This window comes from Trachypithecus francoisi, unplaced genomic scaffold, assembly GCF_009764315.1.
Source record: "Trachypithecus francoisi isolate TF-2019V2 unplaced genomic scaffold, Tfra_2.0 Lachesis_group12, whole genome shotgun sequence".
Taxonomy (NCBI): domain Eukaryota; kingdom Metazoa; phylum Chordata; class Mammalia; order Primates; family Cercopithecidae; genus Trachypithecus; species Trachypithecus francoisi.
This window is the reverse complement of record NW_022681457.1, coordinates 1,398,421-1,417,113: the sequence shown is the minus strand read 5'-3', so window position 1 is coordinate 1,417,113 and position 18,693 is coordinate 1,398,421. Positions and strand designations below refer to the sequence as shown.

Sequence of the window (18,693 nt, the reverse complement as noted above, 5' to 3'; positions counted from 1 at the left end):
TGGGCTCAAGTGATTCTTCCGCCTTGGCCTCCCAAAGTACTGGGATGACAGGCATGAACCACCGCACCCAGCCGAAATTTCTTGTCTTGACCAAGTAAAGTAAAGTATGCTCCTAAGGCTGTTTCCTCGTCTGTAAAATAGGGATAATAAGTGTAACTCACAGAGCTGGTCGCTCTGGGGATTAAATGCGATAAAATCTGTGACCTGCTTGCTTGGAAGCGGACCTGGCACACAGTAAGTGCTCAATAAACGTGCATTCAAGGTGAGGAGTGGGGACGGCTTGGAGGAGCCCGGGGTCCTCCCAGCAGCCTGGGGGACTCGGGTCCAGCTTTCTGCCGCCGGGAGGGGCGTGGCCAACCCAGAGGGACGTGGTCCAGGCATCAAGGCTGGACCAATGGGGGCGCCGAAGGGCGTGGCCCTACCCGGCATGGGCGTGACCTCGTGGGGTGGGAGGGGCCAGGCGCTGTGGGAGCCTCCGGGAAGAAGATGCTCGGGCCAGCAGCCACCGCCAGCCCCGTCGCCGTCGCCGCCCGCGCCCGCCGCCCCCCGGGTCCCCACTAGCGGCCGCCTCCGCCTCCCACCTCCGGCCACGCTCCTCCGGCCCCCCGCCCCGAGCAGGGTCTGGGGGGCTCGGCCCTCTTGCCCCAGGGAGCCAAGAGGAGAGGGGGGTCTTGTCCCCCAAGTGGCGCGTCCAGTCCCCAGCCTCTGTGGTTCCAGGAGAGACCCCACCCCTCAGTTCTTTCCCGGCCCTATCGGAGACCCCCCCTCGGCCCTGCCATTCTGCTCACAGCCGCTCTCCAGGCTCTGTCAGCCCCCCGAGAACCGGCTCCCCCCTACCCCCGCCTTCCCTCTCCGGGCTCCCCCTCCCCCACCCCTCCACCGCCCCCTCCCCCTCCCACGTCCCCTCCCCTCCCCCTCCCCCGCCCCCGCCCCCGCCCCCCCCACCATGAGGATGATGGCCGCCGGCGCGGTGCACGGCCTCTTCACGCCTCCGCGGCCCCGCAGCCGCCGCCGCCCCCGCCGCCGCCGCCGCCGCAACCCCAGCCTCCCCAGCAGCCGTCGCCGCCGCCACAGCAGCCGCCGCCGCCGCCGCCGCAGCCGCCGCAGCAGCAGCAGCCGCCGCCCCAGGCCCCCCCCATGGAGCCCGAGGCCCCGGATTCCCGCAAGAGGCCCCTCGAAACGCCCCCCGAGGTGGTCTGCACCAAGCGCAGCAACACGGGAGGTGAGAAAGGGCTGCGGCTCCGGACGGGGGAGCGGGCAGGGGGCCTCGCCTTTCTCCATCCTTTCCCCCCCTCCCGTGGCAGGTGCAAGGGCTCTGGGGAGGGGAGAGACACCCCTCCCCGAGGTGGGGGACAGAGCGGAGAGTTGAGGAGGGGGCTGGACCCCCTCCTCCTCTCGCCGAGGCCCGGGGCTGGGAGCTTTGTCTGCGAGGAGAGGGATTGGGGGGGAGGGCGTGATAAGTGTCCTTGGGGGGCGCAGAGGATGGGGGGCGTGAGAGCCTCAGGGCAGATGTCTGTGTGTCCTTGAGGGGTGTGTGATGTGACCCTTTCGGGGCAGGGGTGTTCCCCGGGCTCGCGTGTCCTGGCTGGGGGAGGGGAAGGAGTAGAGGCCTGTGGACCGGGAGCTTCCCGGCCTCCCTCCCTGGGGATGTCCTGAACGAGGGTTGTCCCAGAGGAAGGCTTGTGTGGCCCTGGCGGGATCGTGCGTGGGGACAGGCTGGGTGGGTGTGTGGGGTGAAATGGAGGAAAGGGTGGGTGTGTAAAGCTAGGTGGGAGAATGTGAGACTAGGACAGGTATGTGTGTGTGTGCGTGTGTGTGTATGTGTGCCCTCTACGGCCTGGATGTGTGACATTAGGGATCAGGAATATGACAGCATAGAGGGGGTGTATGAGAAAGGGGACAGGGGCCAGGCTCCACGTTTGAGACCCTCCAGTGGGTACGTGTGACAAGGAAAGGTGTGTGCTTGTCACCCCCGAGGGGGCTGTGGCAGAGTGTGACACATGAGAGGGTGTGTGGGACAAGCAAGGGGGTGTGTGGGGGATGCTGAATGGACTGGTCCTGGGCGTGAGCCAGAAGAGGCCGTGTAGATCAGAGGAAAGGGGTCCAGTGTGTGTGACACAGGCGTGGCTGGGGTGGGGTGGGACTCAGAGAAGCTGGTGAGGGGATGTGACAAGGAAAGGGTGTGGGTGTGACTCCAGAGAGGCTGTGGCTGGGTGTGACACATGGAGGTGTGCAACAGTGACATCAGAGGGGGTGTGTGCAACAGGGAAGGTGGGTGTATGACGAGGGAAAGACTGGGGCTTGTGGGTGAAACGCACGAGGGTGTGTAAAAAGGAGAAGGAAGGATGGGTCCCCATGTGACAGGGCACGTGTGCGTATGACACCCAGCTGTGTGTATGGGTGTAACAAGGAGAGGTGTGTGTGTGAAATGGCTGACTGTGTGACACCAGAGATATGGGGATGATTCTGCGTGTGTTTGACAAGGGAGAGTGTATGTGTGTGTCCTTGTGTATTGGAGATTGCCGAATGTTTGACACCATGGAAGGCGGTGTGAGGGAAGAGAGGGGCTCTCCCTGGGTGTGTGACCCAAGGAGGTGTGCGTACCGGAGAAGAAAAGCCCAGCTGGCAGCTCTAGGTGCATGCCCTGCTGTGGAGGGCTCAGGGAAGAGGTGGGATTTCTTGGGGTCCTTAGAGCCCAGTCCCCTAGCTCCCTGGTAAGAGGGAGACCCCAGAGAGGACAAGCCCCTCCCCGCGGTCACCTTGCCAAAATCTCCACTTCCTCTGGTCTTTTCCTCCGGATGGGAGAGGGATGGTTTCAGGCAGAGTGCACCCTTTCCTCTCCGCCAGGCCTGGCAGTGGGTGGGGTGGGGGCCTCCCACCTCCTCCCTGCAGATGAATACAAGCCGACTTTCTTCCTCCCATCCTAGCCCTCCCCCACCTCCACCCAGGTGGGACAGGAATCAGGGACCCCCTGGATGCCGGTGAGGGTGTCCAGCAGAAATTGGAGGAAAGGGAAGTTGGGGGAGGGGAGGGGAGGGAGTTTCCTGTCCTTCTTCCTGCTCCCCCACCCCCAGCACACACATGAATATATCCCTGACTTCCTTCCCTCCTTCCTGCCCCACTGCTGTTCCCAGTCCCGGAGAGATCAGGGACCCAGGAGGTCCCTGAGCCCAGTCAGACTGTCTAGCCCTCCACCCACTAACCTCTAGAGGGTAGGGGGTTCCCACCTTTCTCTTAAAGAGACTGAGATGCTTAGAATCTGATCACTTCGCAGCACAATTTAACACTGATGCCAGTGCTGCTAATAACAGTCAAATCTGCCTACTTGGCACCTACTACTCTGAGATATGGGTTAATATCTCAATACAACCCCTGGGAGAGATGATTTGAGCATCTTTTTACAGATGAGGAAAACTGAGGCTCGGCAAAATGAAACCGCTTGCCCAAGGTCACATGGTATCTAAGTGATGGAGCTAGAATTTACCCAACTCTGGGCTGCCTGGTTCCGGAGCTCCTGGACAAAATCACTGTGCTATCCTGCCTCCCTCCACAGCGGGGAAATTAGGATGAACCTTTAGGGACCATCTCCTCCAGACCGTCTCCCACCCTACTTCTGTTTACCCATGGGGAAACTGAGGCCGGGAGATGCAGAGGGACAGGTCTCCATTGACAGAAACACACTCAGGGGCAGGGCTGGGCAAGGGTCCAGGACTTTGACCCCAAAATTGAGGGCTTCTTTCAATAATATACATTCATAGCTGGGGGATGCTGGCTCAACCCATCCTCTTTTCTGAGCCTCAGTGTCCTCATCTGCCATATAGGCACATAAAAATGATCATAAGGAGCCGGGCACAGTAGGTCACGCCTGTAATCCCAGCACTTTGATAGGCTGAGGTGGGTGGATCATTTGAGGTCAGGAGTTCGAGAACAGCTTGGCCAACATAGTGAGACCCCGTCTCTACTAAAAATACAAAAATTATCGGGGCATGGTGGTGGGCACCTGTAGTCCCAGCTACTAAGGAGGCTGAGGCAGGAGAATCGCTTGAACCCGGGAGGTAGAGGTTTCAGTGAGCCGAGAGCCACCACACTCCAGCCTGGGCAACAGAGCAAAACTCCATCTCAAAAAAAAAAAAAAAGTGACCGCGAGGATAATACTAACAATAGCTACCTATATTATTGTTTAATGCCTCACGTGCAATTTCTTGTCATTCTCCCAACATGCTATGATGGAACAATAATAATCAGTTATAATAATGGCTAGACTTATGATACTACAGTATGCCAGGAATTATCATGGGAAGTGCTTGACATGGATCAATTCCTTAATCCTTACAACAATTCTATCATGTTAACCCATGTTACGGATGAACAGCTGAGGCACAGAGAAGTTAAGTCACTTGCCCAACGTCACTCAGCTGATAAGCAGCAGAACCATGATGTGAACTCAGGCGGCTGGCTCCATTGTGTGGGGAGACACTAGAATGGACCTTATTTTTGGATGGGGAAACTGAGGCTCAGAGGAGTGAGGGCTTTTCCTGGATGTCCCAGAAAGCAGTGGCCTACTGGACAGATGAGATTCTTGCCCCTCCTGCCCGCCTCTGGGAGTAGATGGGAGAAATGGCGGAGATGGTGGCAGTTCACACTCGCTTCTGGGCACTGTGAGTGGCTGGCAGATGCTGCTGGGGGGAAAACGAGGCATTAAGGGCAGGAAGACTTGGTGAAGAGGTTGGATGGAAACTCTAGTCAGGGACTCTTTGCAGAAATAAATGACCCCAGTCTGGCAGGACAATAACAAACGGTAGCCCCCCTTGATACAGATCGTAATTCTTAAGCTGCAATAATAGTGGACCCCCGTACTCCCGACTATATTCCCACCTTTGTCAATCCCCCAAAAATAAAAACCCATATACAGACACATATACATATCTCACACCCTCAACATAGCTTACACCAGCCAGATCTTGCTCCTAACGTCCCTCTTTTTTTCTTTTCTTTTCTTTTCTTTTTTTTTTTTTTTCTGAGACGGTCTCACTCTGTCACCCAGGCTTGGAGTGTAGTGGTGCAATCATGGCTCTATGCAACCTTGACCTCTCAGGATCAGGTGATGATCCCATCTCAGCTTCCCCAGTAGCTGGAACTACAGGTGTGCACCACCACACCTGACTAATTCTTTGAATTTTTTTGTAGAGACAGGGTCTTGCTATGTTGCCCAGGCTAGTCTCAAATTCTTGATCCCAGGCGATCCACCCGCTTCATTCTCTCAAGGTGCTGGGATTACGGGTGTGAGCCACTATTCCCAGCTATATCCCTCATTCTTTGTTTTTGTTGTTGTTGTCTATTTTGTTTTGTTTTGTTCTGTTTTTTGAGACAGAGTCTCACTGTATTGCCCAGGCTGGAGTGCAGTGGCGCCGTCTCGGCTTACTGCAACCTCCATCTCCCGAGTTCAAGCAATTCTCGTACCTCAGCCTTCTGAGTAGTTGGGATTACAGGCATGCGCCACCATGCCCGGCTGATTTTTATATTTTTAGTAAAGATGGGGTTTCATCATGTTGACCAGGCTGATCTCCAACCCCTGACCTCAGGTGATCCACCCACCTTGGCCTCCCAAAGTGCTGGGATTACAAGCGTGAGCCAGCATGCCCGGCCACATTCTTTATCACGAAATCAACATCACCAGGGTTAAGAGCCCCTCCTAGAATGAGATCTTTCAGGATTCATGTCTTGCCACTGTCATGTGCTTGGTGTGGAATCCTCAGGCAAGTTATTTCACTGCTCTGGGCCTCAGCCTGCTTGTCTGAAACATGGAGGCAGGAAGATCTACCTCTCCGGGTTGTGTGCGTTAGATGAGATCGCGTATGTGAAGTCCGTAGCGTAAGGCTGGTAGATGGTAAGTGCTCAGTAAACAGTCGCTATCATCATCATCATCATCATTATGATTATATAAGTGCCACTGAGAATGTCATTTTCCCTTTTCACCATCCAATGGTGATTCACTCCAAGAAAACCGTGGCCCATCTGCCTTTCTCTCAGTCAGAGACAGTCACAACTCAAGGCAGCATCACACCTTTCAGCATCTCATCCCTACATAAGCACACTCTAGTTGTATTGCATTTCACACCAAATAGGCAACACCGCCATTCACAAAAACACATCACACGCCTGAAGCCCCGCCCCTCCTTGGCGTACTGCTCCCACCCCACACCCTCACCATCCTCTGCCAGCAGCATCCCCACAAGCTCCCGATGACAGTACCGATGTCAAACCCCAGCCTCCTCATACCCTCACAGAACATGCCAGCTCTCCCGTCCCCAGCCCCTAAACAAAACCATGAAGTGCCATGAGGACAACACCTAACATTGATGTTGCATCCAGACTAACACCAAAAACAACACCTCGACAACCCACAGGCCTTCAGCTTTACTTCTGTCATTCATGACCCCCAAGATCAAAGCCACTTTAGAGGGTGAACTCTCTGACACTAAAATAGGCCACTCTTACTACAACACCCTAAATCTCTTGGGTAGGCAATGGTTATTTATGGAAGGGGGAAGGGAGTATTGGCTGATTTTCTTTTTTTTTTTTCTTTTTTGAGATGGAGTCTTGCTGTGTGACCCAGGCTGGAGTGCCGTGGCACAATCTCGGCTCGTTGCAACCTCCGCCTCCCAGGTTCAAGCGATTCTCCTGCCTCAGCCTCGCAAGTAGCTGGGATTACAGATATGCCACCACCATGCCTGGCTAACTTTTGTATTTTTAGTAGACAGGGTTTCACCTTGTCGGCCAGGCTGGTCTCAAACTCTTGACCTCAGGTGATCTGCCCACCTCAGCCTGCCAAAGCACTGGGATTTTTGAAAGCCATCAGAAGCATCCCTGAGGGGGTGGGTACAGAAGGGGCAAGAGCAGAGACTCAGTGACTAGAAGGGGAAAGATGGCACCTTTCCAAGGTGGAAATGTTTGAAATTGCAGCAGGAAATTAATCAGGAGACCTGAACTTGCTATCTTCGGTTCTTCAGACTCTGCCATTGGGTAGAGGGAGCTGCCTGGACCCAAGTGAAGAGTGAAGAGTGGGATGGGAATGGGTGGGTGCGGAGTTCTGGCACGTAGATTCTGCCTCATTAGAAGGGAGAACTTTCTCACAAGCAGTGCCTTGGTTGTTCAAACAGGGTGGGCGTGCGTGATGGCTGAGGGCTCTGAGTTCAGCTGAGGTCACGTGTCTGCCCTTGCTGCAAGGAAGGCTGATCAATAGAGACCTGGTTTCTTTCTGGGGAGGTAGGACTCACATGGTGGGAAACTCCCCCAAACAGAAAAGATGTGCAGAAAATTCTGGGAAGGACCCGCACAAACTGATGCTCACAATGGGGGACTCCTGGGAATTCAAGTTCTGAGTCTCTGCAGGGGAGGTCTTAGCCAATCACTGTCCATAGGAGACTCACTTGAAGAGGGGTCTCCAGAAGTCAGATCTGCACTAGTTTAATACAACAAGATTATTTAAGGTGGTCCATGGACAAACTTTTTTTTTTCATTTTTGAACATCGTATGTTTATATTAATGTACGTTAGGGAGAACAAAACATAACCAGCCCTTCAAGCTCCAATTATTAGCAATGATTTTTAAATTTCTTCTTTCTTTCTTTTTTTTTATTTGAGATGGAGTTTCGCACTTGTTGCCCAGGCTGGAGTGCAGTGGCACCATCTCAGCTCACTGCAACTCTGCCTCCCAGGTTCAAGCAATTCTCTTGCTTCAGCCTCCCAAGTAGCTGGGATTACAGTCATGTGCCACCATGTCCAGCTAATTTTTTGTATTTAGTACAGATGGGGTTTCACCATGTTGGTCAGGCTGGTCTCGAACTTCTGACCTCAGGCGATCCATCTGCTTCAGCCTCCCGAAGTGCTAGAATTACAGGTGTGAGCTACCGCACCTGGCCTAATTTCTTCTTTAAATAGATGCATTTAGGCCAGGCACGGTGGCTCACGCCTGTAACCCAAAACTTTGGAAGGCCAAGGTGGGCAGATCCCTTGAGCCCAGGAGTTCAAGACCAGCCTGGGCAACATGGTGAAACCCCATCTCTACTAAAAATACAATAAATAAATAAGTAAATAAATGCATTTAAAAGGAATTTAAAGGAAAGGGACCTTGTCTGTTCCCTGCTGCATCCCCAGCACCTGAATCAAGGACTAGAAGGTCATGGGTGCTCAGGAAGGATTTGTTGGAGAAAGGAAAGGAAGGAGAGAAGAAGAGAAGAAAGAATCATTCCAGTACAGAGGGACATAAAAGGGGTAAACTTCTATAAGTTGGCATGAGAAAGACAGGAATTAGAGAGAGGCTGAGTGCAGAGAATGGAGACAAGGTCTCGCTTGTATCAGTGAGAGGACATTCCTCCTCCAAGAAGGAGGGAAAAGTTTGGGACAGCCCCCTAGGGAAATGGGTGATTAACAAAGTGGGATTGCCCCTCCTTCTCCTACCTCTCAACCCAACCCGCAAATCCCACGTGTAGGGTGCTTGCTCTGTGTCTGATGCTGTGATAAGCACTGAAGTTGTGTTCATGGTGTAGGCAATACTGATAATAAGGATATCTAACATTTCTCAAATCCTCTATGTGCCTGGGACCATCCCAAGTACCTTTCCTTACATTTTCTCTTTCATTAATTATAGTAACCCCATGAGGTAGTACTATCATGATTCCCATTTTATAGATGAGGAAAACTGAGGCCCAAAGAGGTGAGGCAACTTGCCCAAGGGCATAGAGCCCATTAGTGGCAAAATTCACTCTTTTTTTTTTTTTTTTTTTTTGAGACAGAGTCTCACTGTGTCACCAGGCTGGAGCACAGTGGCCCGATCTTGGCTCACTGCAACCTCTGCCTCTCGGATTCAAATGACTCTCCTGCCCCAGCCTCCCGAGTAGCTGGGAATACAGGCGTGTGCCACCAGGCCCGACTAATTTTTGTAGTTTTAGTAGAGACAGGAGTTTCACCATGTTGGCCAGGCTGGTCTCAAACTCCTGACCTCAAGTGATCCGCCCGCCTTGGCCTCCCAAAGTGCTGGGATTACATGCATGAGCCACCGTGCCCGACCACAAATGTCACTCTTAGTCTTGCGTTGTTTCTGCTGTTTCATACAAAAATTCTCAGGCAGTTTGAAGAAGTATGAGAGAGGGGGCAGAAAATGGGGAAGAGGGTGACCCCAGTTTTCTTCAGAGAAGATGAATACCTTCCACCCTCAGAGGGAAGCGGAGAAGATGCTCTGGCTGGAGAGAAGATGGGGAGTGAAATTGAAGACGCAGAGAGAGGATGGAGTCGTAGGGATTAGTGAGAATTCCCTCCCCATCTTTCTGAGCCTTCCAGGGATAAAGTACCCCAAATCTGTGACAAGTTTAGGGTGAGGGTGGGGAAGAGGACATCTCCGTGAGTCCATGGAAGAGAATGAATTCAGCAGGGTTCAGGATGATTGGTAGGAAGGCACCAGAGAGGGGTTAATTACCTAATAGGCTTAATGGTCTGATTAAGCAAGTTTAAGAGGATTGCCTTGGTTTCAGGGAAACTCCTTAATTCTGGACCCTTCCCCATGCCTGCAAAGCCACATCTAGCCCCTCTTCCTACACCTCCATCTTAAACACATAAGGAAACAGAACTTTCATCTTAAGAGACCAGGCAGAGGCTGGGTGTGGTGGTTCACGCCTGTAATCCCAACACTTTGGGAGGCTGAGGCAGGCAGATCCCTTGAGCTCAGGAGTTCAAGACCAGCCTGAGCAATGTGGCAAAACCCTGTCTCTACAGAAAAATTTAAAATTACCTAGGAGTGGTGGCATGCGCCTGTAGTCCCAGCTACTTGGGAGGCTGAGGCAGGAGGATTGTGTGAGCCCAGGAGGTCGAGGCAGCAGTGAGCTGTGATGGCACCACTGCACTCCAGCCTGGGCGACAGAGAGAAATCAGGGAGAGTTAGAGTAGTTTCTCTTTTATCTGTTCTATATGTTGAGGTTTTACGTGAGACATTGAAAATAGGCTTCCTGGCTGGGCTCTGTGGCTCACCCTGTAATCTCAGCACTTTGAGAGGCCAGGTTTGAGACTAGCCTGGCTAACATGGTGAAACCCCGTCTGTACTAAAAAAAAAAAAAAAAATAGCTGGGCATGGTTGTGAGCACCTGCAATCCCAGCTACTCGGGAGGCTGAGGCAGGAGAATCTCTTGAACCCAGGAGGCAGAGGTTGCAGTGAGCCAAGATAGCGCCATTGCACTGCAGCCTGAGTGACAAGAGCGAGACTGTCTCAAAAAAAAAAAAAGAATGAATGAAAGAAGGAAGGAAGGAAGGAAGGAAAAAAGAAAGAAAAAGGAAGGAAGGAAGGGAAAAAGAAGGAAAAAGGAAGGAAGGAAGGAAGGAAGGAAGGAGGAAGGAAGGAAGGAAGGAAGGAAAATAGGCTTCCTTCGCTTAAAAGAAAAAGTTGAAAAACCATTGAGGAATGGTTTAAGACCTTAAAATGTGGAAGCAGGATGGCCTGACTCCTCCCTTTCTTTTCCCAGTGCTTATTGCAAACCTACTACATGCTGTTCAAGTTTTGGGGACACTGTTCAAGTCCCTGGGACACGGGTGACCTCTATGGATGTGGTCCACAGTGGACCTCTGTGATCAGTTACTCTGAAGGCATGAAACAGGGGGATTCATCCCATCTTTGGGGTTCAAGGAAAGCTTCCAAGAAGAAGCAACATTTGAGTGAGGACCTAAAGGACAAAAGATACTGACTCAGGAGGGCCGGGTGCGGTGGCTCACGCCTGTAATCCCAGCACTTTGGAAGGCTGAGGCGGGCAGATCACGAGGCCAGGAGACCAAGACCATCCTGGCCAACATGGTGAAACCCTGTCTCTACTAAAAATACAAAAATTAGCTGGGCGTGGTGGCGGGCACCTGTAGTCCCAGCTACCCTTGAGACTGAGGCAGGAGAATGGCGTGAACCAGAGAGGCGGAGCTTGCAGTGAGGCGAGATTGGAGGCGCCACTGCACTCCAACCTGGGCGACAGAGGGAGACTCCGTCTCAAAAGGAAAAAAAAAAAATTGAGGGGAAGAGAAGCTGCCAGGCACAGAGCATGCGCAAAGGCCCAAAGATAGGAAGGAGCAGAGCACATTTAAGGAACAAAAAGTGCACTGAGCCTGAGGCCCATGGAGGAAGATGAGGAAGTGAAGCTGGAAAGGTGGGTGGGGCCAAATCACAAAGGGTCGCTAGGCCGGAGTGGAGTGCAGTGGCGCGATCTTGGCTCACTGCAACTTCCGCTTCCTGGGTTCGAGCGATTCTCCTGCCTCAGCCTCCCGAGTAGCTGGGATTACAGGCACACGCCACCACACCCGGCTAATTTTTGTGTTTTTAGTAGAGACAGGATTTCACTATGTTGGTCAGGATGGTGTCGGTCCCTTGACCTCGTGATCTGCCCGCCTCCGCCTCCCAAAATGCTGGGATTACAGGCGTGAGCTACTGCGCCCAGCCACAAAGGATCTTCTTACACTGAGAAGGGTCCAGAATTTCCACCCTGAAAGCACTTAGGGGCAACAGGGGCAGGAGAGGCTAGATACTTGCCTTAAGACTGCATTAACAAAATGCTTTTCACATGGTCAAGAAAACTGGTTTATAATAAGCAAGTTTCAGTGGCTCACACCTGCAATCCCAGCACTCTGGGAGGCTGAGGCAGGAGCATCACTTGAACCCAGGAGTTCAACGCCAGCCTGGGCAACATAGGGAGACCTCGTCTCTACTAAAAACATTTTTTAAAATTAGCGGCCGGGCGCGGTGGCTCAAGCCTGTAATCCCAGCACTTTGGGAGGCCAAGACGGGCGGATCACGAGGTCAGGAGATCGAGACCATCCTGGCGAACACTGTGAAACCCCGTCTCTACTAAAAAATACAAAAAACTAGCCGGGCGAGGTGGCGGGCGCCTGTAGTCCCAGCTACTCGGGAGGCTGAGGCAGGAGAATGGCATGAACCCGGGAGGCGGAGCTTGCAGTGAGCTGAGATCCGGCCACTGCACTCCAGCCCCGGCAACAGAGCAACACTCCGTCTCAAAAAAAAAAAAAAAAAATTAGCTGGACATGGCAGCCAGGCACGGTGGCTCACACCTGTAATCCCAGCACTTTGGGAGACCGAGGTGGGCGGATCACTTGAAATCAGGAGTTCGAGACCAGCCTGACCAACATGGCAAAACCCCATCTCTACTAAAAATACAAAAATTAGCCACGTGTGGTGGCAGGCGCCTGTAGTCCCAGCTACTCGGAAGTCTGAGGCAGGGGAACCCCTTACACCCGGGAGGCTGAGGTTGCAGTGATTCGAGACTGCACCACTGCACTCCAGCCTGGGCAATAGAGCAAGACCGTGTCTCAGGAAAAAAAAAAGAAAGAAAGAAAAGGAAAATTGGCCTATAACAAAGAATGGCCAAAACTCCACAAGCTGCCACTGGCACTGCATCTAGGTCTTCGAGGCTGTCCTTCATTGTGTTGGTCCCCAGGAATGGAGGGTGTTAAGCGATGATGGGAGGAGACTGAATCAGAACTGGATTTGAATCTGAGCCCAGTAGCTGTGTTCATGTCCTTGGGCTGGTAGTGACCGTGGGCTGGTGCCTTCACTTCTCTGTGCCCCTCTGTGCCTCAGTTTCCTCTTGTGTAAAAATGGAGCTCATTCCACCCACCTCACCGTGAGGTTGTGAGGAACGGACGAGATCAAGCTCACAAAGCACTCAACACAGCGCCTGGTCAAAAGTGAGTGTTTGGAGTATCCCCAGCATCCAGCCTTCCTCCGCCTCCCTGCTCACCGCTTCCACCTGTCAGACCGCCGTCACCTCCCGCCTGGACCATTGCAGTTGCCAACTCACTGGGCCCCCAGCTCTCCCACCGTTGCTTCTCACGGTCTGCTCCCCTCATGGGCATCAGAGGAATCCTCTTAAAACCTAAGTCAGGCCACGTCCCTCCCGTGACTCCATCTCACTTGGAGTAAAAGTTAAGGACCTCGCTGTGGCCTGCGAGCCCCATCACCCCTCACCACCAGCACCCCTCTCTGTCCTCATCTCCTCCCACTCTTCCCCTCTCTCATTCAGCCCGGGGTACAGGGGCCTCCTTAGTCCCTCTGGAAGAGCACAGGCACAGTCGCACCCCAGGGCCTTTGCACTCACTCGTCCTTCACATAGCCACGTGGTTCTGTTCCTTCCTCCATAGCCTGCTGATCATAATAGTTCAGAGCATGGGCTCTTCAAGTCTCAGCTCTGCCATCTACAAGGGTCCTTGGGTGATTTCTTCACCTTTGTTTCCTCATCTGTATGATGGGTTCCTTCATAGGATCAGTGTGGAAATTCAAAAGACTGGGATTTGGAAAGTGCCTACAACAGTGTAGCACCTATCAGGTGCTGCAGAAGTGTGTGGTGATGAATAAAGCATGCCACATTCTTGGGGAGAGCTTCCCTGGCCTCCGTCTCTAACACTGCAGCCTCCCACCCTCCCTGACCCCCTTCTCCTGCCTTTTCTTGTGTCATGAGGAGTCCCACCATCTGACATGAAATATCCTGTCTTCCCCACCTAGAAGAATGTAGCTAGCTGTGTGAGCTCTTGGCTGAATCACTAAAACTCTTTCGGCCTTATTTGCCTCATTTGCCCACAAATCGGGGAGCTTTGTCTGTTTTCTTCTTGGCCGTTTCCCTAGACCAGTGCCAGGCACATAGCAGGTGCCCAGTAACTATTTGTTGAATGAGTGAATGAGTGAATGAAGATCATTATTTGTATTATTCTCCATACTGCTACTGTGACCCCTGGGGTTTCCTCTGCTCACCCCCTCCAAAGGTGAAGACCCCTCCCCCGCTCACCTCCCTCCACCCTGTGTGCCCCCGCAGAGGAAGGCGAATACTTCCTGAAGGTGCTGATCCCCAGCTACGCAGCGGGCTCCATCATTGGCAAGGGCGGGCAGACCATCGTGCAGCTGCAGAAGGAGACGGGAGCCACCATCAAGCTCTCCAAGTCCAAAGACTTCTACCCTGGTGAGCCCCAGCCCAGGTCTCTGCCCTAGGCCTCCCTGCCCTTCCTCCCTTTCTCCTTTTCTCCCTCCCACCTGGGCCCTAGATGAGGGGGAAGGTCTGCCCTAAGGACAGTGACAGTGGTGGGGAGGGGGCCTCCCTTCCCCCTAAGGGGACAGAGCTGCCCCCAGCCCGAGGGGCCTGGCCGAGCAGATGGGGGTGGGGGCAGGGCAAGACAATAGGCCTACTGCATATTCATGAGCTCATTTGCATGATGCGCTGGCAGATGTGTCTTTTCCCACACACCTGCCCCCTCTGGTCAGTTGGAGGAGCGAGGGTGGGGAGAGAGGCAGGTGTCAGGGCGTCCCTCGGGGCTTGGGGGCCAGCCAGCCATGTTCCACACATGTGCCCCCCCGCTTTGGATTTCTGTCACCGCTCTTGCCCAGTCTCACTGGTTTTCTCTGTCTCGGTGTCATTCTTTATGTCTCCTTCTCATTCGGTTTCCGACTTCCCGTCTCTTGCTCCCCTCCACCTCCCTCTGTCTCTTGCCCCTCTGTCTGCCTCTGTCTGTCCATCTGTCTGGTTCTGTTTGGATATCCCCCGTCTCTTGTCCTCTTCATCTGTCCTCTGCTTTCCCTGTCCCTCCCCTCCTCTTCTCCTTTTGTCTTCCTATCTCTCTGCCTATCCTTTCCTTCCCTCCACCTCTCATGGCCTCACGTTTTTCCTTTCCTCCTGTCTCTCTGAACTCTGTTCAATCATCCATTCAACCAATATCTACTAGCCCCCTCTCACTGGGGTCCTCCTCTGCTGGCGTCACCCATTTCTTTCTGCCTCTGCTTGTCTGTCTCTCCCTTCCTGTGTCTCTTTTTTTTTTTTTTTTCCTAAGTCTCAGCTCCCTCCTGGTTTTTTCTTCCCTTCCTCCAAACCCAGTCCCTTTTCTGCCTCTCCCCCTGCTCCATCTTTCTCCCCGAACCATAAATTTTCCAAGACCCTCCACTCTCTATTCCCTCCAAAATCTCTCACCCCTCCCTATCTCCCTCCCAAGACTAATGCCCGACAAGCATCGACATCTAGGACTCCAGGGAAGGCCTCCTGAATTGCATCTTTGGTCCAGTGCTGGTTCTAGTTCATCCTTAATCCCCTTGGATTTTTTAGGTCAAACACCAGAGCTGGAGCCCAGGGTCAGTACACGCTCATTTTCTCTCTCTCTCTCTCTCTGTCTCTCTTTCTCTCTCTCTCTCTCTCTCCCCCTCCATCCTCTCCTCTCTCCTATCTTTCCCTCTCTCCTCCCTCTCTCTCCTCTCTCTTTCTCTCTCTGCTCTCTCTCTCTCTTCTCTCCTCTTCTCTCTCCACCATCCACCCTGCCCCCAGCCTCCCATCTCACTAAGCAGCTTTGGCAAGAGGTTTAGAGAAAAATCGAGTGAACCAGGCACACCTCCTCCTTTTCTCTTCCACCCTGGCCCAGTTTTCCCCACTCCCCTGTAGCCCACAAGGTATGGATAAGACCTCTGTTCGGAATGTTCCTCCGAGGACACCTGGTTCCTTGCTCCTGGGTCACATTCTGTGCCACGAGACATGTCGTCCCCTCCCAACCCAATGACACACCCCACAGGCCAGGCAGCTGGGAAACCCAGAAGGCAGAACAGACCTTGGTCCTACCAGCTCAAACAGTATTCAGACAAGCAACAGGAGCCAGTGTCTCTCCTCAGCCCCTGGACATGTGGTCAGCCCCCATCCCCACTCCTGGCATGCAACTTCCAGATCATACAGCATGAGCCGGCTGCTGACTCAGAGAAGCAGGACACAGCCCCCTATGTCCTAGTCCTGTCCCCAGGACTTCCCAGAACCCCACAGGAATGCAGGAAATGGAAAAGCTACTGCAGGAGACAAAAAACATTTCCCTCCACTCCTGGCTTGACACCCTGTCATTCATTCACTCATTCATTCAACACACATTCTCTGAGCACTTCCTCTATGCCAGCCCTGTGCTGGACAGAAATGGGGACAATAGCAGTGGTTGAAATGTCCCAACCTTGCTTCTTTGGTTCTCACATCCCAGCCAGGGAGGCAGACATCACATCAGTGATGACCCAGAGTGGTCAGGGCTGGGACAGGGAAGTCCAGAGGTTGGTGGTTGGAGCCCAGGCGGCACAAAGGACCCAGTCCAGGGAGGTCAGGAAGAGCGTCCTGGAAGAGATGACCAGAGCAGTAGAGAAGAATGAGCGAGGTAAAATGCAGGGAAGTGTGCCCAGGAAGACAAAACGGCATACTCAGAGGCTACTGAGCAGTTTGGTCAATGTAGCCAAAGCAGAGAGAACATGTGAGAAATGACAGTGGAGAAACTGAAAGGGCACTCTGGGCCTAGTACGTTCGCATGCACAAGCACACACACGCTCACACACACTCACACTCTCACAGGCACACTCACACACAATCTCACACGCTCACACCCTCACACACATGCTTACACTCACATGCTCACACCCTCACACTCATTCACACACACTCACTCACACACACCCCCACAGTCACAATGCTCACACTCACACTCATTCACACACACACGCTTACACACACAGTCACAATGCTCACACACTTTCACACACACACGCTTACACTCTCTACACTCTCTCCCCACCGTCACACATCCTTACACACACACACTCATTCTCACACACTCACACACGCTTACACACACTGTCACACATGCTCACACACTCATTCACACTCACACATCTCACACACATCCTTACACTCACACTGTCATGCTCACACACTCACACTCATTCACACTCACACACTCACAACCCCACACACACGCTTACACGCACAGTCACTGCTCACACTCACATACGCACACACACTTACACACACTCCCACTGTCACACATGCTTACACACACATTCACACACACTTCGCTCACACACACCCCCCACTCACACTGTCACATGCTCACACACTCATTCACATTCACACATTCACACACACACACACTTACACACACTGCACTTGCGTTTCTTTTTTTTTTTTTTGAGATGGAGTCTCGCTCTGTCACCCAGGCTGGAGTGCTGTGGCCGGATCTCAACTCACTGCAAGCTCCGCCTCCCGGGTTCACGCCATTCTCTTGTCTCAGCCTCCCGGGTAGCTGGGACTACAGGCGCCGCCAACTCGCCCGGCTAGTTTTTTGTATTTTTTAGTAGAGACGGGGTTTCACCGTGTTAGCCAGGATGGTCTCGATCTCCTGACGTCGTGATCCGCCCGTCTCGGCCTCCCAAAGTGCTGGGATTACAGGCTTGAGCCACCCCGCCCGGCCTGCACTTGCGTTTCTACTACGTGAAATAAAAACCTACCCAGCACTTAACCCCACGGGAAGGGCAGAACACACAAAGAACCTCCCCTCCTTTGTGATGGATCTCAAAGCCCTAGATTCAATCCATCCAGGTCATACATACATGGAGCAACTGAAATGCAGAAAAAGGCGGGTACCTGCCCAAGGGCCACACACACACTCCCTTGCGTCAGCCCAGATCCACCCTGGGGATTCTTTTTTTTTTTTTTGAGACAGAGTCTTGCTCTGTCACCAGGCTGGAGTGCAGTGGCACAATCTCGACTTACTGCAACCCCCCACCTCCTGGGTCCAAGTGAGTCCCCTGCCTCAGCCTCCCAAATAGCTGGGACTACAGGCACACGCCACTACGCCCGACTCATTTTATTTAATTTTTTTTGTATTTTAATAGAGACAGAGTTACACCATGTTGGCCAGGATGATCTTGATCTCCTGACCTTGTGATCCACCCACCTCGGCCTCCCAAAGTGCTGGGATTACAGGCTTGAGCCACCACCACCGGCCACCCTAAGGATTCTAAAATGCTGTCTGATGTTGAACATCTGCTTGAAACTTTAGACCCTAACTGCTGAAGAAAAGCACAGACACACACACTTTTTATTTTTTATTTTTTTTATTTATATTGAGACAGGGTCTTACTCTGTTGCCCAGGCTGGAGTGCAGTGGCACGATCGTGGCTCGCTGCAACCTCAGCCTCCTGGGCTCAGGTGATTCTCCCACCTCAGCCTCCTGAATAACTGGAACTACAGGTGTGCACCACCAAGCCCAGCTACTTGTTTTTTCTTTTTTTGAGACAGAGATTCGCTCTTGTTGCCCAGGCTGGAGTGCAATGGAGCGATCTCGGCTCACTGCAACCTCCACCTCCCTGGTTCAAGTGATTCTCCCACCTCAGCCTCCTGAGTAACTGGAGCTACAGGTGTGCACCACCAGGCCCAGCTACTTTTTTTTTCTTTTTTTGAGACAGAGATTCGCTCTTGTTGCCCAGGCTGGAGTGCAATGGTGCGATCTCGGCTCACTGCAACCTCCACCTCCCTGGTTCAAGTGATTCTCCTGCCTCAGCCTCCCGAGTAGCTAGGATCACAGGCGTCCGTTACCATGCCCAGCTACTTTTTTGTATTTTTAGTAGATATGGGGTTTCACCATGTTAGCAGGCTGGTCTCAGACTCCAGACCTCAGGTGATCCACTCGCCTCGGCCTCCCAAAATGCTGAGATTACAGGCATGAGCCACCACACCCGGCCTGTATATTTTTTTTGTAGAGATGGGGTCTCGCTATATTGCCCAGGCTGAACTCCTGAGCTCAAGCCCTCCATCTGCCTTGGCCTCCTAAAGTGATGGGATTGCAGGCATGAGCCACTGTTTATAGTTTTATAACATAT

General features: G+C 52.9%; 1 protein-coding gene across 2 annotated transcripts in view; it reads left to right on the top strand.

The window, feature by feature from the left end:
- Nucleotides 1-459: 459 nt before the first annotated feature.
- The window catches only part of NOVA2 (NOVA alternative splicing regulator 2), a 43,157-nt gene continuing 24,923 nt past the window's right edge, over nucleotides 460-18,693 (top strand). The window contains exons 1-2 of one of the 2 annotated variants that reach the window (XM_033223739.1): nucleotides 460-1,222; nucleotides 13,850-13,993. In XM_033223739.1, coding sequence (XP_033079630.1) covers nucleotides 1,138-1,222; nucleotides 13,850-13,993 — 229 coding nt within the window. In that variant the 5' untranslated portion in view covers nucleotides 460-1,137. Of the gene's footprint in view, nucleotides 1,223-12,333; nucleotides 12,729-13,849; nucleotides 13,994-18,693 lie in introns of those variants that run through there. The other variant, XM_033223740.1, reaches the window with a different exon arrangement.